Source organism: Ceratotherium simum, chromosome 29, assembly GCF_057802395.1.
Source record: "Ceratotherium simum simum isolate JZ-2026a chromosome 29, ASM5780239v1, whole genome shotgun sequence".
NCBI classification, from domain to species: domain Eukaryota; kingdom Metazoa; phylum Chordata; class Mammalia; order Perissodactyla; family Rhinocerotidae; genus Ceratotherium; species Ceratotherium simum.
In genome coordinates, this window is record NC_141928.1 from 35871440 (window position 1) to 35891373 (window position 19934).

The window sequence follows — 19934 nt, forward strand, 5'->3', positions numbered from 1 at the left end:
GCCAGCCTTCCCCGAGTTCACGGGCGCTCCCCTCCCCGCCCAGGAGCTGGTGAAGATCCTGCACAAGGCGCTGGAGGCCGCGCAGCAGGAGAAGAGGGCGTCCAGCGCGTACCTGGCCGCGGCCGAGGACAAGGACCGGCTGGAGCTGGTGCGGCACAAGGTGCGGCAGATCGCGGAGCTGGGCCGGCGCGTGGAGGCCCTGGAGCGGGAGCGGGAGAGCCTGGCGCAGACGGCGGGCCTGCGCGAGCAGCAGGTGCAGGAGCTGCAGCAGCACGTGCAGCTGCTCCTGGACAAGAACCAGGCCAAACAGCAGGTCATCTGCAAGCTCTCGGAGAAGGTCACCCGGGACTTCATGCAGCCCCGGAAACAGCCCCCCGGCCCTCCAGATGCTGCCGACAGGGACTTCCTGAGCCAGCAGGAGAAGATGGAGCACCTGAAGGTAGGGCCCCTCCCTCCAGGCCCTGGGCCCTTGGGAAGGATGCTGCTCTCAACACGAAGGGTCTTCTAGATAGAGCAAGGGTAACCCTTTTTTTTTAAATTTTATTTATTTTTTTCCCCCCAAAGCCCCAGTAGATAGTTGCATGTCATAGTTGCACATCCTTCTAGTTGCTGTATGTGGGACGCGGCCTCAGCATGGCCGGAGAAGTGGTGCGTCGGTGCCTGCCCGGGATCCGAACCCGGGCCACCAGCAGCGGAGTGCGCGCACTTAACCGCTGAGCCACGGGCCGGCCCGTGGGGTAACCCTTAACACTGGAATATTTGTTATTTGACATACACGTTGCTAGAAGCATTGCAACACACTTCCTCACTTTTTTAACCTGGTTAAGGAAGCAACGTGACCTTTTCATGATATCCTAGGCTGAAAAGGGAGGGCGTCTCTAGATTGTCAGATTGAGAGATGAAGGGCCCAAGATGGAGTTGGAGCTCCTGAGTGCTGGACCAGCTCAGTCTGGGCCTGGCCCTGTCAGCCTCCCTTAGTGCCATGCCGATGCCTCAGGAGCCCCCAAGTGCCCGGGTGGCCCTCCCCGGCAGTCCCGCACACAGTACAGGTGACCGTGGCCAGCTGTGACTTGCTCGTGATAATGGCAGTGATCACTGCTCCTAGTTATAGAATATTTACTCTGTTAGGCACCGTCCTAAGTGCCTTCCTGCATCATGTCACTTAATCCTCACATCAACCTACAAGGTAATCCCGTGCGTGCTCCCACTTTACAGACAGGAATGCTGAGGCTGGCAAGGTGAAGTAACTTGCCCAGGGTTGAGTGCTGAGGAAGTGGGGGGACTGGAACTGGGGTGCAGCTCCCATCTCTGGCTGGTCTGTCCGCTCTGCTGCCTTCCCGCTTCGTTGCCTCTTCTAGCTACTGCCACCATCCCTGCCTCACCCTAGCCAGACTCGAGGCCTGCACCTGGGGATGGCTGCCCTCCCACGGGGAGCCATTACAGCACGGGGACAGGAGCTTTATTTTAGGTGTCATGCTGGCCATGGGCTGCAGCCTCCTCTCTAGAGGGTGGTGACGGGAACCGCCAGACCACCTGGAGGGCTGGGATAGGGACTCATGGCTCACTGTCCCTAAAGGCAGCCGGAGAACCTGGGCTGGTTCTGCCCCAAACCCTGGCACTCGCAGCCACAGACGTAGACATAGTATAACCATGGGAACTCCCATGCTGCCATATCACAGAATCGCTGTTGGGGAAGGAAAAAAAGAAATCTGGAAGCTTTTGAGAGACCAGTGGCAGTGTGGTATAGTGGTCACTGCGCAGGCTCTGAAGCCAGGCCAACTGTTTGAATCCTGCCTCTGAAGTGATCTCACCTCTATGCAAAATGACCTCAGCAGTCCATTCACAGAGTTGTTAGGAGGATGGAGGAAGATAACATGAAACCCAGATGCCCTTCCCCTTCTTTCAGCATGAAACACCGCAGAACCAGTCCTGACTCTTTTCTCTTAAAATCAGAGATTCTTCTGAGTTCAAGTGGAAGGAGATCCTTTGAGGCGCAGACGCAGCCAGGTTGTTAGAAAGCTCTAGGGCCTCACGCGGCAGTGGGCGGTGGACGTTGCCTCCATCAGGCTGCTCTCCTCCTCTGTTCTGCCCTCCCCCGCCCGGTGTCTTCCTCTGTGCCCTGCCTGCTGGGACCCAGGGCTGAAGACCCCAAAGAGCAGCCGGGAGCACAGACAAATAGACCCGCCGGCTGCCTCCAGACTGCCCCAGAAAGCTGACCAGAAACTTGCGCTTGTCTAGGAGACCAAGCACCCCTGCGTTTGCACATTCAGGAATTTAATTTGTCAGTGAGCCCGGAGGGGAGGAGACCCCGGCTGTGATTCACGTCAACCAGACTGACGTTTGCAGCTGATCCTCTGAGGCCCCGCATTTTGTGCTTGCAAGCATTGCTAGCACAATGCATAAGGAACTAGAGTTCCTTATGTGTTAGTCTGTAGGTGTCTGATCTAGAAAAAATAGGAGACCCATCAAAAATCCATTGTCTTTTTTTTTTTTTTAAAGATTTTATTTATTTATTTATTTTTCCCCCAAAGCCCCAGTAGATAGTTGTATGTCATAGGTGCACATCCTTCCAGTTGCTGTATGCGGGACGCGGCCCCAGCATGGCCGGAGAAGTGGTGCGTCGGTGCGTGCCCAGGACCCGAACCCGGGCCGCCAGCAGCGGAGCGTGCGCACCCAACCGCCAAGCCACGGGGCCGGCCCAAAAATCCATTGTCTTTAAGTTGTAGACAGTGCGTCGTCCCATTTCCTGCTCACCCTGTGGTTGAGGACACCCAGCTTTGAGGAAATGCCCCTTGTTGAAGCTGTCAGTTTGAGAATAGCATCAGTGACCTCTTCAGTATCAGAGCTGGGGAGACTCCGAGGCCTGGTCTGCCCCTCATTTTCTGGCGGGGACAGCTGAGCCCTCTGGAGGGGAAAGGACTGCTCCAGGGTCACACAGCATCGGCAGCAGGATTGCAGCTAGACCCAGGTCTCCCCACACCCAATCTGCTGCTTCCCTAGCCGCGCAGGGGCTGGTCCACGCAGCATTTCCCGAAGAGAGCCCGGGTTCCTGGTCCCTTGTAGGTGGCCAGCAGACTTCCTCCTGTCCCCTTTCTTCAGGTGTGTTTTCCTCCTTCACCTCCCTGGTGACTGTCACGTGGCTTTTCTCTTCTCTGAGGTCTCTTTTTCCTCCTACAGTTCCGAGCCAGGAAGATCACTCCAGGTAGGGCGATGAGCTGAATGGGAAGGTGCTGCCCAGACGCCACCCCACCCCACGCCCACTGCTGCTCCAGGAGGCGCTCACCCCTGCCTCGCTGTCTAGCCTGGAAGCAGGGCACCCTATGCGACATGTCCAAAGCCTGGGAAATGCCCGTGAGCATCTTCTGGGCCTGGGATGAGGAATGAGGGGTGGCACCAGGAGGCAGAACCGCTTGGTGGTGTCAGGTAGACCCGATATGCTCCCACCCAGCAGAATTTGTCAGATCCTACCGTGGACTGAACATACCTGGGTTTGCATCCTGGCTCTCCGTGCTGGCTGCATGACTGAGGAGACCGTACCTTCTTGGGCCTGCTTCCTCATCTGTAAGTGGCAGGGATAGGACTTGAGTACTTACCCCACAGCGTGTGGTAAAGATTAGATTACACACGATGATGAATGTGAGGGAAATGGGCCGGCACATAGTAGGAACTCAAGCAGGCTAGCTCTTGTCTCCCTTGCCTGGAGGCCTGTTGCATTTCCCCAGGCGTTTGGGAAGGATCTGCAGGAGCAGCAGTGGGAAGCCTTCTCTCGGCAGGCGAAGGGGGAGCACGGTGGGTAAGAGTCGCTCTCGAGATGTTGAGAGCGCGGTGAGGGAGACGACACTCGCACTGCACTCACCACGTGTCACCATGCTAAGCCTTCCGCACATATTAACCAATGAGATCCTCCCAGCAGCCCCTGAGGTGGTACTGTTATTAGCCCCATTTTCCAGATGAGGGGATGAGGCACAGAAAGGGTGAGTAACTTGTCCTGGGCTCTGCGGTGAAGGCAGGATTTACATCCAGGCCGCCTGGCCCTGGGGCCTGTTCCCTGACCGCTGGGCAGCTCCAGCACTCGGGCGGCGCCTGCGGCGCTGCTGGGTTCTTGTTGTACTGCCCGGTAGGAGAGGGCAGACAGGCCTGCGCTGCGCACCTTCAGCCAGGAGACCACCAAGTCCCACCTTGAAGGGTGGGACTAGACTTTTGGTCCAGGTGGATTCCAGCAGGGAGGGAGCTCAGAGAGCGTGAAGGCAGCGAGTGCAGTGGTTAGGACTTGGCTTTAGAGTCACACAGACCTGGGCTCAGTCACACCCTGCCTGTACCAGCTGTGTGACCTCAGGCAACTTACTGATCCTTTCAGAGGCTCTGAGACCTCATCTGTGTTACTCTCTGGGCTTCTGGGAGGAGTAACTGAGATTGTGTCGGGTGGGGAGAGGAGGGTGATGGTGCAGGGAGCACAGGCCCGCTAGCCTGTGTGCTCATAAGTTTTCTGAATCCCCGGACGCTGCAGAGTAAGGTTGTCATGGGCGTGAAGAGTAGTCCTGGAAGATCCTGATGCTCATAGGAGGTTGGGCCTGGCACTGCCCACAGGAGAATCCACACCAGTCTCATCGCCTCCTTCCACGTAAGGAGAAGGAAATGGAGGTCGTGGGGGGAAAGCAGGCAGACACTTGCCCGTTAGAGTAGCCGGCACCCCTGGCAGCATTGCCAAGAGAAGGGAGCCCAGGGCAAGGACACGGCTGGAGAGTAGGAGGAAGTCCAGGCTGGGGAGTTGAACTGCCCAGGTCCAGGGCAGGAGGAGAGAGCAGAAGCAAGCATAGCCTGAGTAGAGCCCTCAGCCCAGGCACAGTGACAGAGACGAGAGCAGGGGAGGCCAGGGCGGGGATGCGAGCCCCAATAGAGGGGTGCGGGGGCGCGTGGTGAAGTCAGCCCGGAGCATTTATTTCCAGCTCCAGGAGCCCTGGGGCCTGTGGCCCACCCACTCTGTCAGCCGTCTGGGCGTGAATCGGGGACCTTGGAGATCATCTTGGCCAGAATGAAGACCCACCCAGGGAGGCTCAGGATCACCTGTGAGCTGTGCGCAGGTGACCCAGCCCTGGTGGTAGTGCCACAGGCCAGGTGTGATGTTGCTAATTTTCAGGTAAATCAGGGCCTCTCCAAAGTCATCCCTGCAATAGCATCTCTCACGCTCACCTACAGGCCAGGACATTTTCTCGAGTGGGAGAGAAAGGGGTTGAGGTTCAGCTCGTAGATGCCCTGGAATTGCTAGGTGTGGCGGTGAGCATGTGCTGTGTGTTTGAATGGCTTCTGCAGCATCCGTCCAGCAGAACGAAGACAGCGCCACTGCTGCGGCTGGGGCTCCTCCTCTCTGAGGCCCAGGCTCCTGCTGGCACCTCCCTGGCGCTCCGCCAGCTTCTCCTGCAGGCTCCAGCGGCAGCATCTCACTGCCTCCACTGGACAGCTTCAGAGGGGAGACTCCAGGCTCAGAGACGTACATCACAGCCTCAGCCGTGTTCAGAAACAACCTGAAAACACCCAGGGCTTAAATAAAAAAATAACAGGAGAAGGATTCTAACAAAGTTATGGTAAATTCACCCACTAGAATAGTCATCAGACATTAAAAATGATCATTGGGAAGCATATGTAACAACATAGAAAAGTATTTACAAAGTGACACTAAGTAAAAATACTTTCCACCAAAAGTTACTCAGTATGATTGCAAATATATGACAAAATATGTTTATTTTAAAAACAAACACTACTTGAATGTTTGTTATGTTTTGGTCCCTGTACTTAGTGTTATGACACTTGTTACTTCACTTAGTCTCCCAGCTGCCCAGTGGGGTAGTTGGTATTTGCCCCTTTTACAGATGAGGAAACAGAGGGTCAGAGTGGTTCAGTGAGGCCTCCCAGCCAGAAAGTCAGAGCCAGGACTTGAACTCCAGGCCTAGTGCTCTCTCCACCATATCATGCTAGGATCAAGACTAGAGAAGGAGGATATTGGTCATTTTTTTTCTTTCAGACTTCCTTTTCTGTTGCCATTATTGGAAATTTATAAAGAAAGGCAGTGTTGGCAGCTCATTTGAGGGTGAGGACCAGGGAGATGTTTATGGTACAACTCAGTAAATGCTTTGCTCCCTTCTCCAGGACGACATGGAAGCATACCGGACCCAGAACCGCTTTCTCAACTCTGAGATCCACCAGGTCACAAAGATCTGGAGAAAGGTGGCGGAGAAGGAGAGGGCCCTCCTGATGAAGGTGAGAGGCGGGAGTCTGTTCTGGCCACCTCCATTCCCAGCCACCCTTCAGTCCCCTCACATCATGTCCCTGTCTAACTCTCTCATTACCTGTCTGCTCTCTCTCTGGACTGTGCGCTTCATGAGCTGTCTTCCAAGTATCAGGTATCTGTGCACCGTTGCTGATCGCTGCTTCTGATCGCAGAGGTGCAGAGGAGCAGGTGGGCGGCCACTGTGGTTACCACTCCCCCTCCTGGCTAAAGTAACTTCCAGGGAATGTAAAGCGCTGGCATTCTTTTTCTCCCTCTTCATTTTTCCCCTTTTGGGAGCCAGGTATTAAAGACTAGACGTTCAAAAACAACGGCATATATGGGGGAAATTAGAAAGTGACTGCACACGCTCAGGGAAAGGCTCAGAAAAGACCTGAGAAGACCTTAAGTTCATACTTCAGGCTGATCCTTGCAGAGAGACAACCTACAACAATCAAAGAAACAAAAACAATTTATTTACTTTTTTTTTTTTTTTTTTTGAGGAAGATCAGCCCTGATCTAACATCTGCCAATCCTCCTCTTTCTACTGAGGAAGACTGGCCTTGGGCTAACATCCGTGCCCATCTTCCTCCACTTTATATGGGACGCCGCCACAGCATGGCTTGACAAGCGGTGCGTCGGTGGCGCGTGGGATCCAAACCGGCGAATCCCGGGCCACTGCAGCGGAGCGCACGCACTTAACCGCTTGCGCCACCGGGCCGGCCCCCAGAAACAATTAAAAAAAAAACCCCAGCAAACTCTAAGGAGAATATGATTTCCAGAGTTACCACAATATTAGATTCAAATGTCCAGTTTTCAACAAAACAATCACAAGGTATACAAAGAAACAGGAAAGTATGGCTCGTTCAAAGGAAAAAAATTAGTCAACAGAAAAGTGGCCTTGAAAAAGACCTGATGGCAAATGTACTGGACAAAGATTTTAAAACAGTTATCTTAAAGATGCTCAGAGAATTAAAGGAAGATGTGGAGAGTCAAGCAAGCAATGTATGAACAAAATGGAAATATCAATAAAGAGAAAACCTACAAAGAAACCAAAAAAAAAAATTCTGAAGCTGGAAAGTACAATAACTGAAATGAAAACTTCATTAGAGGGATTCAAAGGCAGAAAGAATCAGTGAACTTGAAGATAGGACAATGGAAATGATCGAGCCTGAGAAACAGAAAGAAAAAAGATTGAAGAAGAGTGAACAGAAAAGTGATCTGTGACCTGTGAGACACCCTTAAGCAGACCAACATACCCATTATATTGTGGGAGTCCCAGAAGGAAAGGGGCAGGGAGAATATTTGAAGAAATAATGCTGCAAACTTCCCAAGTTTGGTGGAAGACATGAAGCTCATCCAAGAAGCTCAACAAACTTTAAGTAAGATAAACTCAAAGAGACCCACACCTCGAGACACATTATATCAAACTTTCAAATCCCAGAGACAGAGAGATGTGTTGGAAGCAGAAAGAGAGAAGCAACTCATCACATACAAGGATCCTCAGTGAGCCGATTTCTCATCAGAATTTTTTTTTTTTTTTTTGGTGAGGAGGATTGGCCCTGAGCTAACATCTGTACCAATCTTGCCTCTATTTTGTATGTGGGTCACTGCCACAGCATGGCTTGATGAGCGGTGTGTAGGTCCGTGCCTGGGATCCAAACCCACGAACCCAGGCCACTGAAGCGGAGCACGCTGAACTTAACCACTACGTCACCGGGCTGGCCCCAGCTCATCAGAAACTTTGAAGGCCAGAAGACAGTGGGCTGATGTATTCAAAGTGCTGAAAGAAAAAAACTGTCAACCAAGAATCCGTATCTGGCAAAACTTTCCTTCAAAAGTGAGAGAGAAATTAAGACTTTCAGATAAAAGCTGAGAGAGTTCATTACCACTAAAACTGCTGTGCAAGAAATGCTCAAGGGGAGTCCTGCAGGGTGAATGAAAGGACACCGGACAGTTTCAAAGCCGTATGAAGAAATAAAGATCTCAGGAAAGGTAAATACATGGGCAATTATAAAAGCTAGTATTATTGTCACTTTGGTTTGCAGCTCCACATTTTTTGTGTGTGTGTGTGAGGAGATCAGCCCTGTGCTAACATCTGCCAGTCCTCCTTTTTTTTGTCTGAGGAAGACTGGCCCTGGGCTAACATCCATGCCCATCTTCCTCCACTTTATATGGGACGCCGCCACAGCATGGCTGGACAAGCAGTGCGTCGGTGCAGGCCCAGGATCCAAACCGGCGAACCCCGGGCCGCCGCAGCAAAGCGCATGCACTTAACTGCTTGTGCCACTGGGCAGGCCGCAGCTCCACATTTTGTTTTCTACGTAATTTCAGAGACTAAAACATTTAAAAGAATTATTACTTCATGTTTTTTGGGCACACAGCGTATAAAGATGTAATTTTGTGGCATCAACAACCAAAGGGTAGGGATGGAGCTGTAATGGCGCAGAGTTTTGTATGTTATTGAAGTTATTATTTATTTATTTTTTATTTTATTTTTATTTTATTTATTTTTTTTGTGATGAAGATCAGCCCTGAGCTAACATCCACGCTAATCCTCCTCTTTTTGCTGAGGAACACCGGCTCTGAGCTAACATCTATTGCCAATCCTCCTCCTTTTTTCCCCCAAAGCCCCAGTAGATAGTTGTATGTCATAGCTGCACATCCTTCTAGTTGCTGTATGTGGGACGCCGCCTCAGCATGGCCGGAGAAGCGGTGCGTCGGTGCGCGCCCGGGATCCGAACCCGGGCCGCCAGTAGCGGAGCGCGCGCACTTAACCGCTAAGCCACGGGGCCGGCCCTAACTTTAGGATTTTGAATGCAATCCTGATGGTAACCACAAAGAAAATAGCTATAGAATATACACAAAAGGAAATGAGAAAGGAATTTAAAAATTTACTGCAAAAAACTAAACAGAAAATAAGACAGTAATGCAGGAAATGAGGGACAAAAAAGCTATAAGTCATATAGAAAAAAATAGCAAAATGAATGACAGAAGTAAGTCTCCTCTTATCAGTAAATACCCCAAATGTAAATAGATTAAACTCTTTAAAGACAGAGATGGGCAGAATGGATAAGAACACATGATCCAACTATATGCTGTCTACAAAAGTAGACTCACTTTATATCCAAAGACAGAAATAGATTGAATGTGAAAGGATGGAAAAAGATATTCCTTGCAAATAGTAACCAAAAGAGAGCAGGGGTGGCTATACTAATATCCTACAAAAAAGACTTTAAATTAAAAAGAAAAGTTACGGGCCGGCCCCATGGCTTACCGGTTGGGTGCTCGCGCTCCGCTGCTGGCGGCCCGGGTTCGGGTCCCGGGCGCGCACCGACGCACCGCTTCTCCGGCCGTGCTGGGGCCGCGTCCCGCATGCAGCGGCTGGGGGGATGTGCAGCTGTGATGTACGGCTGTCTACTGGGGCTTTAAGGGGAAAAAAATAAATAAATAAAATCTTTAAAAAAAAAAAGAAAAGTTACAAGAGACAAAGACATTATATATTAATAAAAGGTTCAGTGCATCAGAAGATGCAACAGTTATAAACATTTACACACCTATTAACAGACTAGCAAAATAAAATATATGAGACAAAAACTGACAGAATTGACAGGAGAAATAGACAGTTCTACAGTAATAATTGGAGATTTTAATACCCGACTCAGTAATGGGTAGAACAACCAGACAGCAGATAAGTACGGAAATAGAAGACTTAACTCAATAAACCAACTAGATCTAACACACATGTACAAAACACTCTACCCAACAGCTACAGCATACACATTCTTCTCAAGTGCACGTGGGACATTTTCCAGGAAGGACCATACATTAGGCCACAAATTGTCTCAATAGATTTAAAAAGACAGGTATACAAAGTATCTTCTCCAACCACAATGGGATGAAGTTAGAAATCAACAACAGAAGTAAAACTGGAAAATTCACAGATTTGTGGAAATTAAATAACACTCTCTTTCTTTTTTTTTTTTTTTTGGTGTGAGGAAGATCAGCCCTGAGCTAACTTCCATGCTAATCCTCCTCTTTTTGCTGAGGAAGACCGGCTCTGAGCTAACATCTATTGCCAATCCTCCTCCGTTTTTTTCCCCCAAAGCCCCAGTAGATAGTTGTGTGTCGTAGCTGCACATCCTTCTAGTTGCTGTATGTGGGATGCGGCCTCAGCATGGCCGGAGAAGCGGTGCATCGGTGCGCACCTGGGATCTGAACCCGGGCCGCCAGTAGCGGAGGGTGTGCACTTAACCACTAAGCCACAGGGCTGGCCTCTAAACAACACTCTCTTAAACAATGAATCAAAGAAAAAATCACAAGGGAAATTAGAAAATACTTAAGAGACGAATGAAAAAAAACACAATATACCCAAACATATGGGACACAGTGAAAGCAACGCTAAGGGGGAGATTCGTAGCTATAAATGCTTAAAAAACAAGAATGATCTCAAATCAACAACCTAACTTTACAAGTTTACGTTTTTTTTTACAACTTGATAACTGTACAATTTTTAGGAACTAGAAAAAGAACCAAACCCAAAGCTAGCTGAAGGAAGGAAATAATAAAGATTATAATAGAGATAAATGAAATAGAGAAAATCAGTGAAACCAAAAGTTGATTCTTTGAAACGGTCAACAAGATTGACAAACCTTTAGCTAGATGGACTAAGGAAAAAAGAGAAGACTCAAAATCAGAAATGAAAATGGGGACATTGCTACCAATTAATAAAAAGGATTATAAGAGAGTACTATAAACAATGGTACGCCAACAAATTGGGTAACCTAGATGAAATGGACAAATTCCTAGAAACACAAAACCTACCAAGCCTAAATCAAGAAGAAATAGAAAATCTGAACAGACCTATAACTAGTAACGAGATTGAATCAGTAATCAGAAATCTCCCGACAAAGAAAAGCCCTGGACCTTATGGCTTCACTGGTGAATTCTACCAAACATTTAAAGAAGAGCTAACCCCAGTCCTTCTCCGACTTTTCAAGGAGGGCACAGACTCGTGAGGGAGTCAAACACAATCAGGGTGCAGTTGGGCACACAGGATTCTTTGGGGCCCAAAGGGAAGAAGAAAGTCAGGGGAGGCTTCCTGGTGGAGGTGCCTTCTGAGCCAAGTCCTAAAGGTGAGTTAGTGTTGTCCAGGCAAACAGAGTGGAGAAAGGCCTTCCAAGCAGAGACACGTAGTCAAGACCTGTGGGCTGAGAGGCAGGGAGGAGGGGTGGGGAGGGTGAGCCAGGAGGCTGAGGGTGAGGAGTTTGGAGGAACTCTGGAGGAAACGGGGTTGTTGAAGGGTTTTGAGTGGGAGGCCCTCAGTCAGACTGAAGTTTTGAGAAAACTGCGGTGGCTGCTCGGTGGAGGGTGGACTCAAGGAGGCAGGCCTGGAAGCAGGGAGACTTGGGAGTCTGTAGCAGAAATCCCGGAGGAGGGTGTTGGTGAGGGGACTCAGGAAGCGGCCCGGCGGTGGAGAGACGAGGAGGTGGGAGCCAGGTGGAACGGGGGGAGAACAGGCTCGCCGGGTGGCTTGTTGACGGTGACTGGGCAGGGGTGCAGCAGAGTGGCACCTTGGCCAGGAGGCTCCCCCTCTGCCACCCCAGGGTGAGACAGAGCCAGGCTGGCCCAGAGGTCATGGCAGTGTGACGAGGCAGATTTTTACTGTCCCATCTTACAGAGAAGGAAAACAGGGCCCAGGGAGGTTGCCTGCCTTGCCCAGCATCGCCCAGCTTGTCTAAATAGAAACACAAAAGTTCAAGGCAGGGGGAGGGGCAGGCACACGGGAGTGTGAGTGTGTGTCCGTGAGGTGGGAGAGAGGTGGTGTGTTGGAGGAAGCGAAAGAGCCCACCTGGTGGCAGCAGAGAGCACAAGCACAGTGTCCAGAGCTGCATGTCACTCCCCTGGACACTGCTCAGTAATACCACCTACAGAGAGCTTGTTCTGGGGCTAGCGCCCTGGGAAGGGTGTTACGCACATCAGCTTGTCTGACCTTCGCCAGAATCCTGAGGCAGACTCTATATTAATCTCCACTGTTTGGACGAAGAAGCTTAGGCACAGAGAGGTTAAGTAACTTGGCCATAGGTCACCCAGCCTGCAGTGGCTGAACCTGGATGGGACTGCAGGCCATGCAAGAGCCTGTGCTGCCCCTGCCCACCTCTCTGCTCTTTCTTCTGAATCCCACTCCAGCTCTGGGCCTGGGCCTCTCTTGCCTGGAGCCCTTTCTGCCTTGCGGTAAACACTTGGGTTCGGGGCCCATCTCCTTCTCTTATATGAAGGGTGGGGTGGGGAGGGGATGAGAGCTGGAAGAAGGGCTGTGCTGCCTAAAGCTATCCAGGCCTCAGGCCTCGGGGGCAGCCAAGCCCAAGCAGGTGGCCTGACCAGCGCCTCCCCACCCCGCCCCAGTGTGCCTACCTCCAAGCCAGGAACTGCCAAGTGGAAAGCAAGTACCTGGCGGGGCTGCGGAGGCTGCAGGAGGCCGTGGGGGACGAGGCGAGCGAGTGCGCAAAGCTGCTGAGGCAGCTCACCCAGGAGGCGCTGCAGTGGGAAGCCAGCGAGGCCTCGGCGGACAGCGTCGTGCTGAGCCCCATCAGGTAAGCCCAGCGGCCCCCCCAGGCTGGGTGTGCATGACCCGGGGTCCCCAGCTGCCCTGCTGCTGGTTCCTGCTGACCGTGTGCGAGCACTGCACATCCCTTACCTCCTCGTATCTTCAGATGAATGAGCACGTGGTTGGGGTGAGCCTCATTTTACAGCCGAGGTGGTGCAGGCTCAGAGGAGGCAGCCCCTTGCCCGAGGGCACACAGCACGTTAGTGCATCAGCCTCTAGAGCTCTGTTTTCTCTACTTCCCCAGGCTGCCTCCCAGAGGTGTTTGTCAGAGAGGGGAGAGGGGGAGACAAGCCCTTGCAAGCACAGCGGACATGGGCAGTAAAGTATAACAGAAGGGGCTGTGGCTGGCGTCAAAGCCTCTGGAGGTTGGGTGGCCCAGTGGCAGGAGCCCAAGCTTTGGAGCCAGACCTGACTTTCTCACTGTGTGACCTTGGACCCGTCACCTAACCTTTCTGAGCCTCATGTTCAGCCTCCGTGAGATGTGGGCTGAGATCCCTTTGCAGGATCAGTGGGATTACATGAGGTAGCACATGCAGAGCACACGGTAGGGGCAAATAAATGGAAGGCCATCTGGAATGGGTCCCCAGCTGTCCCACCTCTGCTGGTCATGGGTGCTGTCTGTTCCCCATCCATCCTTGAGCTTACTGGCTGTGGAAGTGGGGGTCTGTGTTGGCAGTGCGGGACTCCTGGGGGCTGAGGCTGCATGAAGTAGTGAGAGGGTCCTTTATATTTGCACAGAATGAAGGAGTGCATATCTCTTCAGCACTCACCATGTAGCAGGCACTGTCGAGCCCCCAGCAGTTTACATCAGGGGTCTCACTGGGTCTTCATGAGGCAGAGCAGGAGTTCCTGTACCCGTTGTACAGATGAGCAAACTGAGGTTTGGGGAACTGAAGTGACTGGCCCAGGGCTGCATGGCTAACCCACAGGGAAGGCAAGGCAGGAACTTGCCCAGGGTCCCCCTCTCCCTGCTGCCCCATATCTGGGGAAGGGTGCCACGAGGTGTTGCTGACACGGGCTTTTGCTGGCAGTGAGTATGACGAGTATGGCTTCCTGACGGTGCCCAACTACGAGGTGGAAGACCTGAAGCTGCTGGCCAAGATCCAGGCGCTGGAGGTGCGCTCCCACCACCTGCTGGCCCACGAGGCCGTGGAGCGGCCGCTGCGGGAGCGCTGGGCCGCCCTGGGCGAGCTGGCGCCCTCGGCCGAGCTCAAGCAGCTGCTGCGGGAGGGCGTGCCCCGCGAGCACCGGCCGCGGGTCTGGAGGTGGCTGGTGCACCTCCGCGTCCAGCACCTGCAGGCCCCCGGCCGCTACCAGGAGCTGCTGAGCTGGGGCCAGGCCCGCGAGCACCCTGCCGCCCGCCAGATCGAGCTGGACCTGAACCGGACCTTCCCCAACAACAAGCATTTCACCTGCCCCACCTCCACCTTCCCCGAGAAGCTCCGCCGGGTGCTGCTGGCCTTCTCTTGGCAGAACCCCTCCATCGGCTACTGCCAGGGCCTGAACAGGTGAGCACCGTAGCCCCAGGCCACAGCCTTTACCTTTCAGAGCACCCCTCTGTCTCTTTGGACCTCCCAAGAACCCAGAGAGGTGAGCCCAGGAGGCCTGGTCCCCACTGTACAGATGGGGACAGGCAGGTGAGAGGATGTGTTCAAGACAGAGATGGCCGGCGCTCAGGGCGCCTGGGCCCGTGCCCTCTCCTTCGATCTGTGCTCAGGGAAGTGTCACTCACACAGAAAGTTGTGTCGTGTGCAGCCCATACATCCTAGGACTGTCTGGCTCAGGGATCAGCTGCTTCAGTAAAAGCCACTCAGAGGAGCCCAAGGAAAAGAGAATTTGTAAATGTCACAGGGGACGCTCACAAAAGCCAGGAAAAGGACATAGAGCTAGGACGAGATGGTCACTGGGAGCCAGGGCCACTGCTCTCTCCAACAGGGCCGCAGCATGGCACAACCCCAGAGGGCGCCATTCATGCCGTGTTTCCTGGGGATGCTGTCCCCCGAGATTGTGCAGCACCACAGTACTGCTCTGCAGCCCTCTGTGGGGCGTGGTCTCTGCCTCTCTCACTCTGCGTCTGCTTCCTTCTCTCAGAGACCAGCCTTTCTGTCCATCATTCCCTGGACACTTAGGGCCCATCGGGGCTGTCAGCATGGAGACCTCAGCCCGAGTCCAGAGCCCTTCAGCGAGTCTTCCCACGTGTTGGTACCCTCGTGTCCCAGGCCCAAATTCCTGAAGGAAGGAATCTCGTTGGCCCAGCCTGGATCAATTTCTACTTCTGGTCCAACAGCGGCAGATGAGGGATCGGGGATGGGGGCGGGGAGTGACCTGGTCAGGCTGCCCTGTCCAGGACTATGGGGGACACTCAGGAATGCCACCAGGTATCTCGATAGAGGTTGCATGATCTCAACTGTTTCCCAAAGCAAGGTTTGTTTCAATTTAATTTAAACATATACATACTCAAGCAAAATTTACATAAGCCATTCTGCTCTTTTTTCAGAATAGGCGGTGTGTGACATTTATTTAACACAGAATAAACCTTCAGAGTGTCCCTACTCAAATCTGAATGGTTCTCAAGGGTAGATATTTTTGATACTTTATTTCCAGCCTAAATTGAGTGAAATTGAGCATATACATGTACAATTACTGGGAATTCCAAGTGAAACCCCAACAATAATGCCTCTCAGTCTAAGCCTCCTGGGAAAACATGTTCAGATTTCATGCTGCTCTAGACGTCTGCTGCAGGGGATGTCTGTAGAAATTCATTCATTTATGCAACAGCTAAGCAAAAGCCTGTGCACTTCTCATCTGTTTGAACATGGTAAAATCCAGAAGAGACAAAACTTGCAAAGCCTCTTTAAGAATAGCTTTGCAGGGGCCAGCCTGGTGGCGTAGCGGTTAAGTGTGCGCACTCCGCTGTGGCGGCCCGGGGTTCAGATCCCAGGCGCGCACTGACGCACCGCTTGTCAAGCCATGCTGTGGCGGCGTCCCATATAAAAGTGGAGAAAGATGGGCACGGATGTTAGCCCAGGGCCAGTCTTCCTCAGCAAAAAGAGGAGGATTGGCAGATGTTAGCACAGGGCTGATCTTCCTCACCAAAAAAAAAAAGAATAGCTTTGCAGGGTACTGGAAGCTATGAGATTAGTATGAAAATAGTAATTTTTGCATTTCATGCAAAGGTCAGGTAGGAACTAAGACTGACTAAGGGCCTCTTAGCTGCCAGGGGCTTTGCATACGACATCCTCTAATCCTCAGGAAACCCTGTGGGGCAGATGTGAGGGCCCCATTGTCCAGAAGAGACAAGAGAGGGTCTGAGAAGCTAAGGAACCTGCCCGACGCCTCACCATGCGTGAAAGACTTGACCCTGGTCTCCGGCCCCAAAACCTGGGCCTTCCTCCCTCTGCCCTCACTCGGAATGGGACCTGTGGCAGAATGTGCTAGGGCACCCAGAAACCTTTTTCCTGGTCAGATGTAACTTTTTGAGAGGAGGCATGGGGTTAGCCACATACGGGCTCTCTAGTCTAATCTGTGCTGAAGGGGCAGGGGAAAATCCTACAGCAGGAGGGAGTCTTGAGATAGGCCTCATAGAAGGAAAGAGGCAGCACAAAGGCTGCCGAGGGGTAGATAGGAACAGCTGAGGCTGAGAGGGGGAAGATGCTCAGAGGGTATTTCTTTACCTCTTTCTCTGAATGCTGTTTTTACCGATAATTGGTATTTAGGCAGATATTCATGCTATTGCTTTAAATAGAAAGTTATTTGTAATAGAGCCTGTTTAAATGTGGAGAGTGCATTGCGTTCTTTCAAAGGCCCTTAAACCCCAGCCTGCAGGCCCCTGTCGGTTGTCTGAGTGCTGCCGTCTAGTGGCGGCCATTAGAACTGTGTGTGTGGTGCCTCAAGGATAGAACCTGCTTCTAAGCCACAGATCCAGCCTGTTCAGAGGGTGACCGATATTATGGTAATGATTTAGTGTGAATTTAGAGCAAACCTTTTAAAGCCATTTCCCCTTAAAATATAGGTGGAGTGCTTTAAAAGCTTTTTCTGTCCTCCCCCCCACACTGCCTCCTCTGCAGACCCACTTTGGGCCTGAACACCCTGGGCTGGCGTCTGGCTGCAGCCCTGAGCAGTTGGTGCGCCCTGGTGGGGCCCAGCAGCCACTCATCACTGACCTGTTTTTCCCTTTTTCACCCATTTTACATGTACAACTCAATGATCTGTAGTAAATTCACAGAGTCGCACAGCCGTCACCACGTTCCGATTGTAGGACATTTCCGTCACCCCTACAGGAAACCTCGTGCTCCCGTGCAGTCACTGTCCAGTCCCACCCCAGCCCTGGGCAGCCACTGCGCTACCTTCTGTCTCCGTGAATGCGCCCCGTGTGGACGCTTCGTATGAGTGCAGCATGCAATATGTGGTCTTTTGCATTGAGCTTCTTTCGCTCACGTCATGTTTTTGAGGTTCATCCATGTCATAGTATGTATTCTGTTTCTTTGATTACTGAGCAGCATCCATTGCATGGAGGGACCATATTTTGATTACCCACTCTCCAGTTGATGGGCATTTGGGGTGTTTCCACCTTTGGCTGTTGGGAATAACGCATGAACATTCCTGGGCAAGCCTTTGTGTGGATGTGTGTTTTCCTTTCTCTTGGGTGTATTCTTTTTAATGGAGGCTCAGTTTTCATTGTCTAAATGCACCATAAAGTATTTAATTTTTCTTTTTGGTTTCTTTTTTTTAATTTTCTTTTTTGTGAGGAAGATCAGCCCTGAGCTGACATCCAATGCCAGTCCTCCCTTTTTTGCTGAGGTAGATTGGCCCTGGGCTAACTTCCATGCCCATCTTCCTTTACTTTATATGGGACGCCGCCACAGCATGGCTTGACAAGCGGTGCATTGGTGCGCACCTGGGATCCAAACCTGCGAACCCCAGGCCGCTGAAGCAGAGCGCATGCACTTAACCACTGCGCCACCGGGCTGGCTCCTCTTTTTGGTTCTTATGAGAATGCTGCCATGGATATTCTTGTGCTTGTGCTATTATTTCTGTAGCATCAAGACACACAAGAGTGAACAAGCCATGAGGAATACACATCTAAAATCTTCACTAGCCCTCACAAATTTCCAGACGCCAACAGGAGAGGCCCGTAGAGAGGAAGGGAGACCTGCCAGGAGTCAGGGAGGGGCGGCCGGTGCACGTCCAGGGTGGGAAACAGGCTGGCCGAGGGTAAGCAGCTTCCCAGATTTGTCCCTCAGGAGCTAAGCCCCAACACAGAGGCCAGGCCAGCAAACCTTCCTGTTGCTGAAGATGAGAACCCGTGGCCTGGGCATCCTCAAGGGGACCAGTCTTTGGGCGGCTGAGAGCAATATGATTTGGAAACAAGGTCCCTCGGGCTCCCCCAGGAGGCGGGGCCTGAGTGCCCACCAGGCATACTGAGAGCACGCCTGGATTCAGAGCTCAGTTGCACCTCGTCCCCGGTGGCATTATTGGGACTTTCAGAAACAGTGGTGCCCACTCCTGAAGGTCCCGGGCCATAAGTAGGGCCTTCCATGGGTGGAATCTTCTCAGCAGGATTAAACCTCCCTTTTGACACAAAAGCTCTATCCTTCTGGTTCAGGATTGAGTCCAAAAATTAAAACAACAACAAAAAAAAGTAAAAATCACTGAACATCACCAAGAGGCTCACACACAAATCGCTGACCTTTCCTGTGTGCAGAGATCCCAGCCGATGCCGACAGCCGCTCTAGGACTGAGCGCTTCCTGGGGCTCCAGTGGACGGGGTGAGGAGAGGACACCACTCTGCCACCAATGACGGGGGACCTTGAGCGTCACTTTTGCTTTCCAGGCCCTCATTTTCCCATCTCTGTAATGACCAGGGGTGACCAGTAGGAAGGAGCTGCCTGGAGCCTTGTCTTGTGAGAGTTTCTGAGGCAGCCTTCAGGATCAGTGGGAAAGAGTGCCATGATCAGTTAGTTCTGTCTGCCCTGGGCACAGACAACGAGAGTGGTGGCCAGCGTGTCACATTCACTATCCCTGAACTAGATGACCTCTGAAGGCCCCCCACCTCACCCCATTTCCAGGAGACCGGACTGTTCTGCATCCACTCAGCCCAGACTCAGGAGGGTTTGTACAAATATTTTAGCCAAAATGGAGAGAAATTCCTTCCCAATCTACTGGAGAGAGAAAAGGGATTTCTTTTTTCTTTTGAGAGAATTGACCCTGTTTCTAAAAAAAAAGCGTGAACCTCAGAAGAGGCTGGAGGTTGTAAATCCAATCTAGTCAGAGCCCAGAGAGCATAAATCTCTGGACAACGCAATGTGCTCTTGAAGTCTCTCCAGAGTGTGAGGCTTCCCAGCGCTGACCGCGGCGTCCCCCTAAGGGTGTCCCCCAGGGGCAGAGGATACAGCATTCCCCAGACCTCTCTGAACAGGGACCTCGTGTTCACCTGGCATCTCGAGAGACCAGTGCGTTTTGGGAAATGTGTTCTTGGCTCGGCCCTGGATGAGGCCTGCCAGGGAAGATGGGAGAAGTGGAAGAAACAGCACTTCTTCCAGGCCGACATCCCTGCTCAGCACCGGGGCTGGGGATGTTGTTTCTTATCCATGATCTCACTGGAGCCTCGTGATAGCCCTGGGGAGAGGGGAAGCAAAGGAGGAAAAGAACTCTGTGGACTGAGTGCCTGGCATGTGCCAGACGGGGAGCAAGCACGGTGTGTGTGTCTGCTCCCTCAGACGCCTCATAGCCCCGGGGGAGACACTGTCACTCCCCCTCTGCGGGTGAGGAAAGTGAGCTCAGAAATGTTAGCCCCTGGCCACGGCCTCCAAGCACGTGGACAGTAAGGTGAGGAGGGCTGACGCTATAAAGCGCTCACTGTGGGTCAGGCACTGGGCTGGGCATTTAACGTGTGTTTCCTCTGTTCATCCTCCTAACAGTCCTGTGATTACTATGAGGAGGCTGAGGCTCAGAGAGGTTCAGTGACTTGCCTAAGGTCACCCAGCAAGGAAGCGACAGGACCAGGGCTCACACCCAGGCAACAGGGCTCCAGAGCCCCTGCTCTAAGATGACTCGTTGCTCTGG

The 19934-nt window shown here is 52.2% G+C and overlaps 1 protein-coding gene across 9 annotated transcripts in view; it reads left to right on the plus strand.

Moving 5' to 3' along the window:
• Nucleotides 1-19934, plus strand: part of TBC1D2 (TBC1 domain family member 2) — a 52597-nt gene that overhangs the window by 27862 nt on the left and 4801 nt on the right. For 4 of the 9 annotated variants that reach the window (XM_087419416.1, XM_087419417.1, XM_087419420.1 and 1 more), the window contains 4 exons: nt 44-439; nt 6145-6255; nt 12668-12855; nt 13901-14377. In XM_087419416.1, coding sequence (XP_087275542.1) covers nt 44-439; nt 6145-6255; nt 12668-12855; nt 13901-14377 — 1172 coding nt within the window. The other 5 variants (XM_087419419.1, XM_014782018.2, XM_087419422.1 and 2 more) reach the window with 5 other exon arrangements.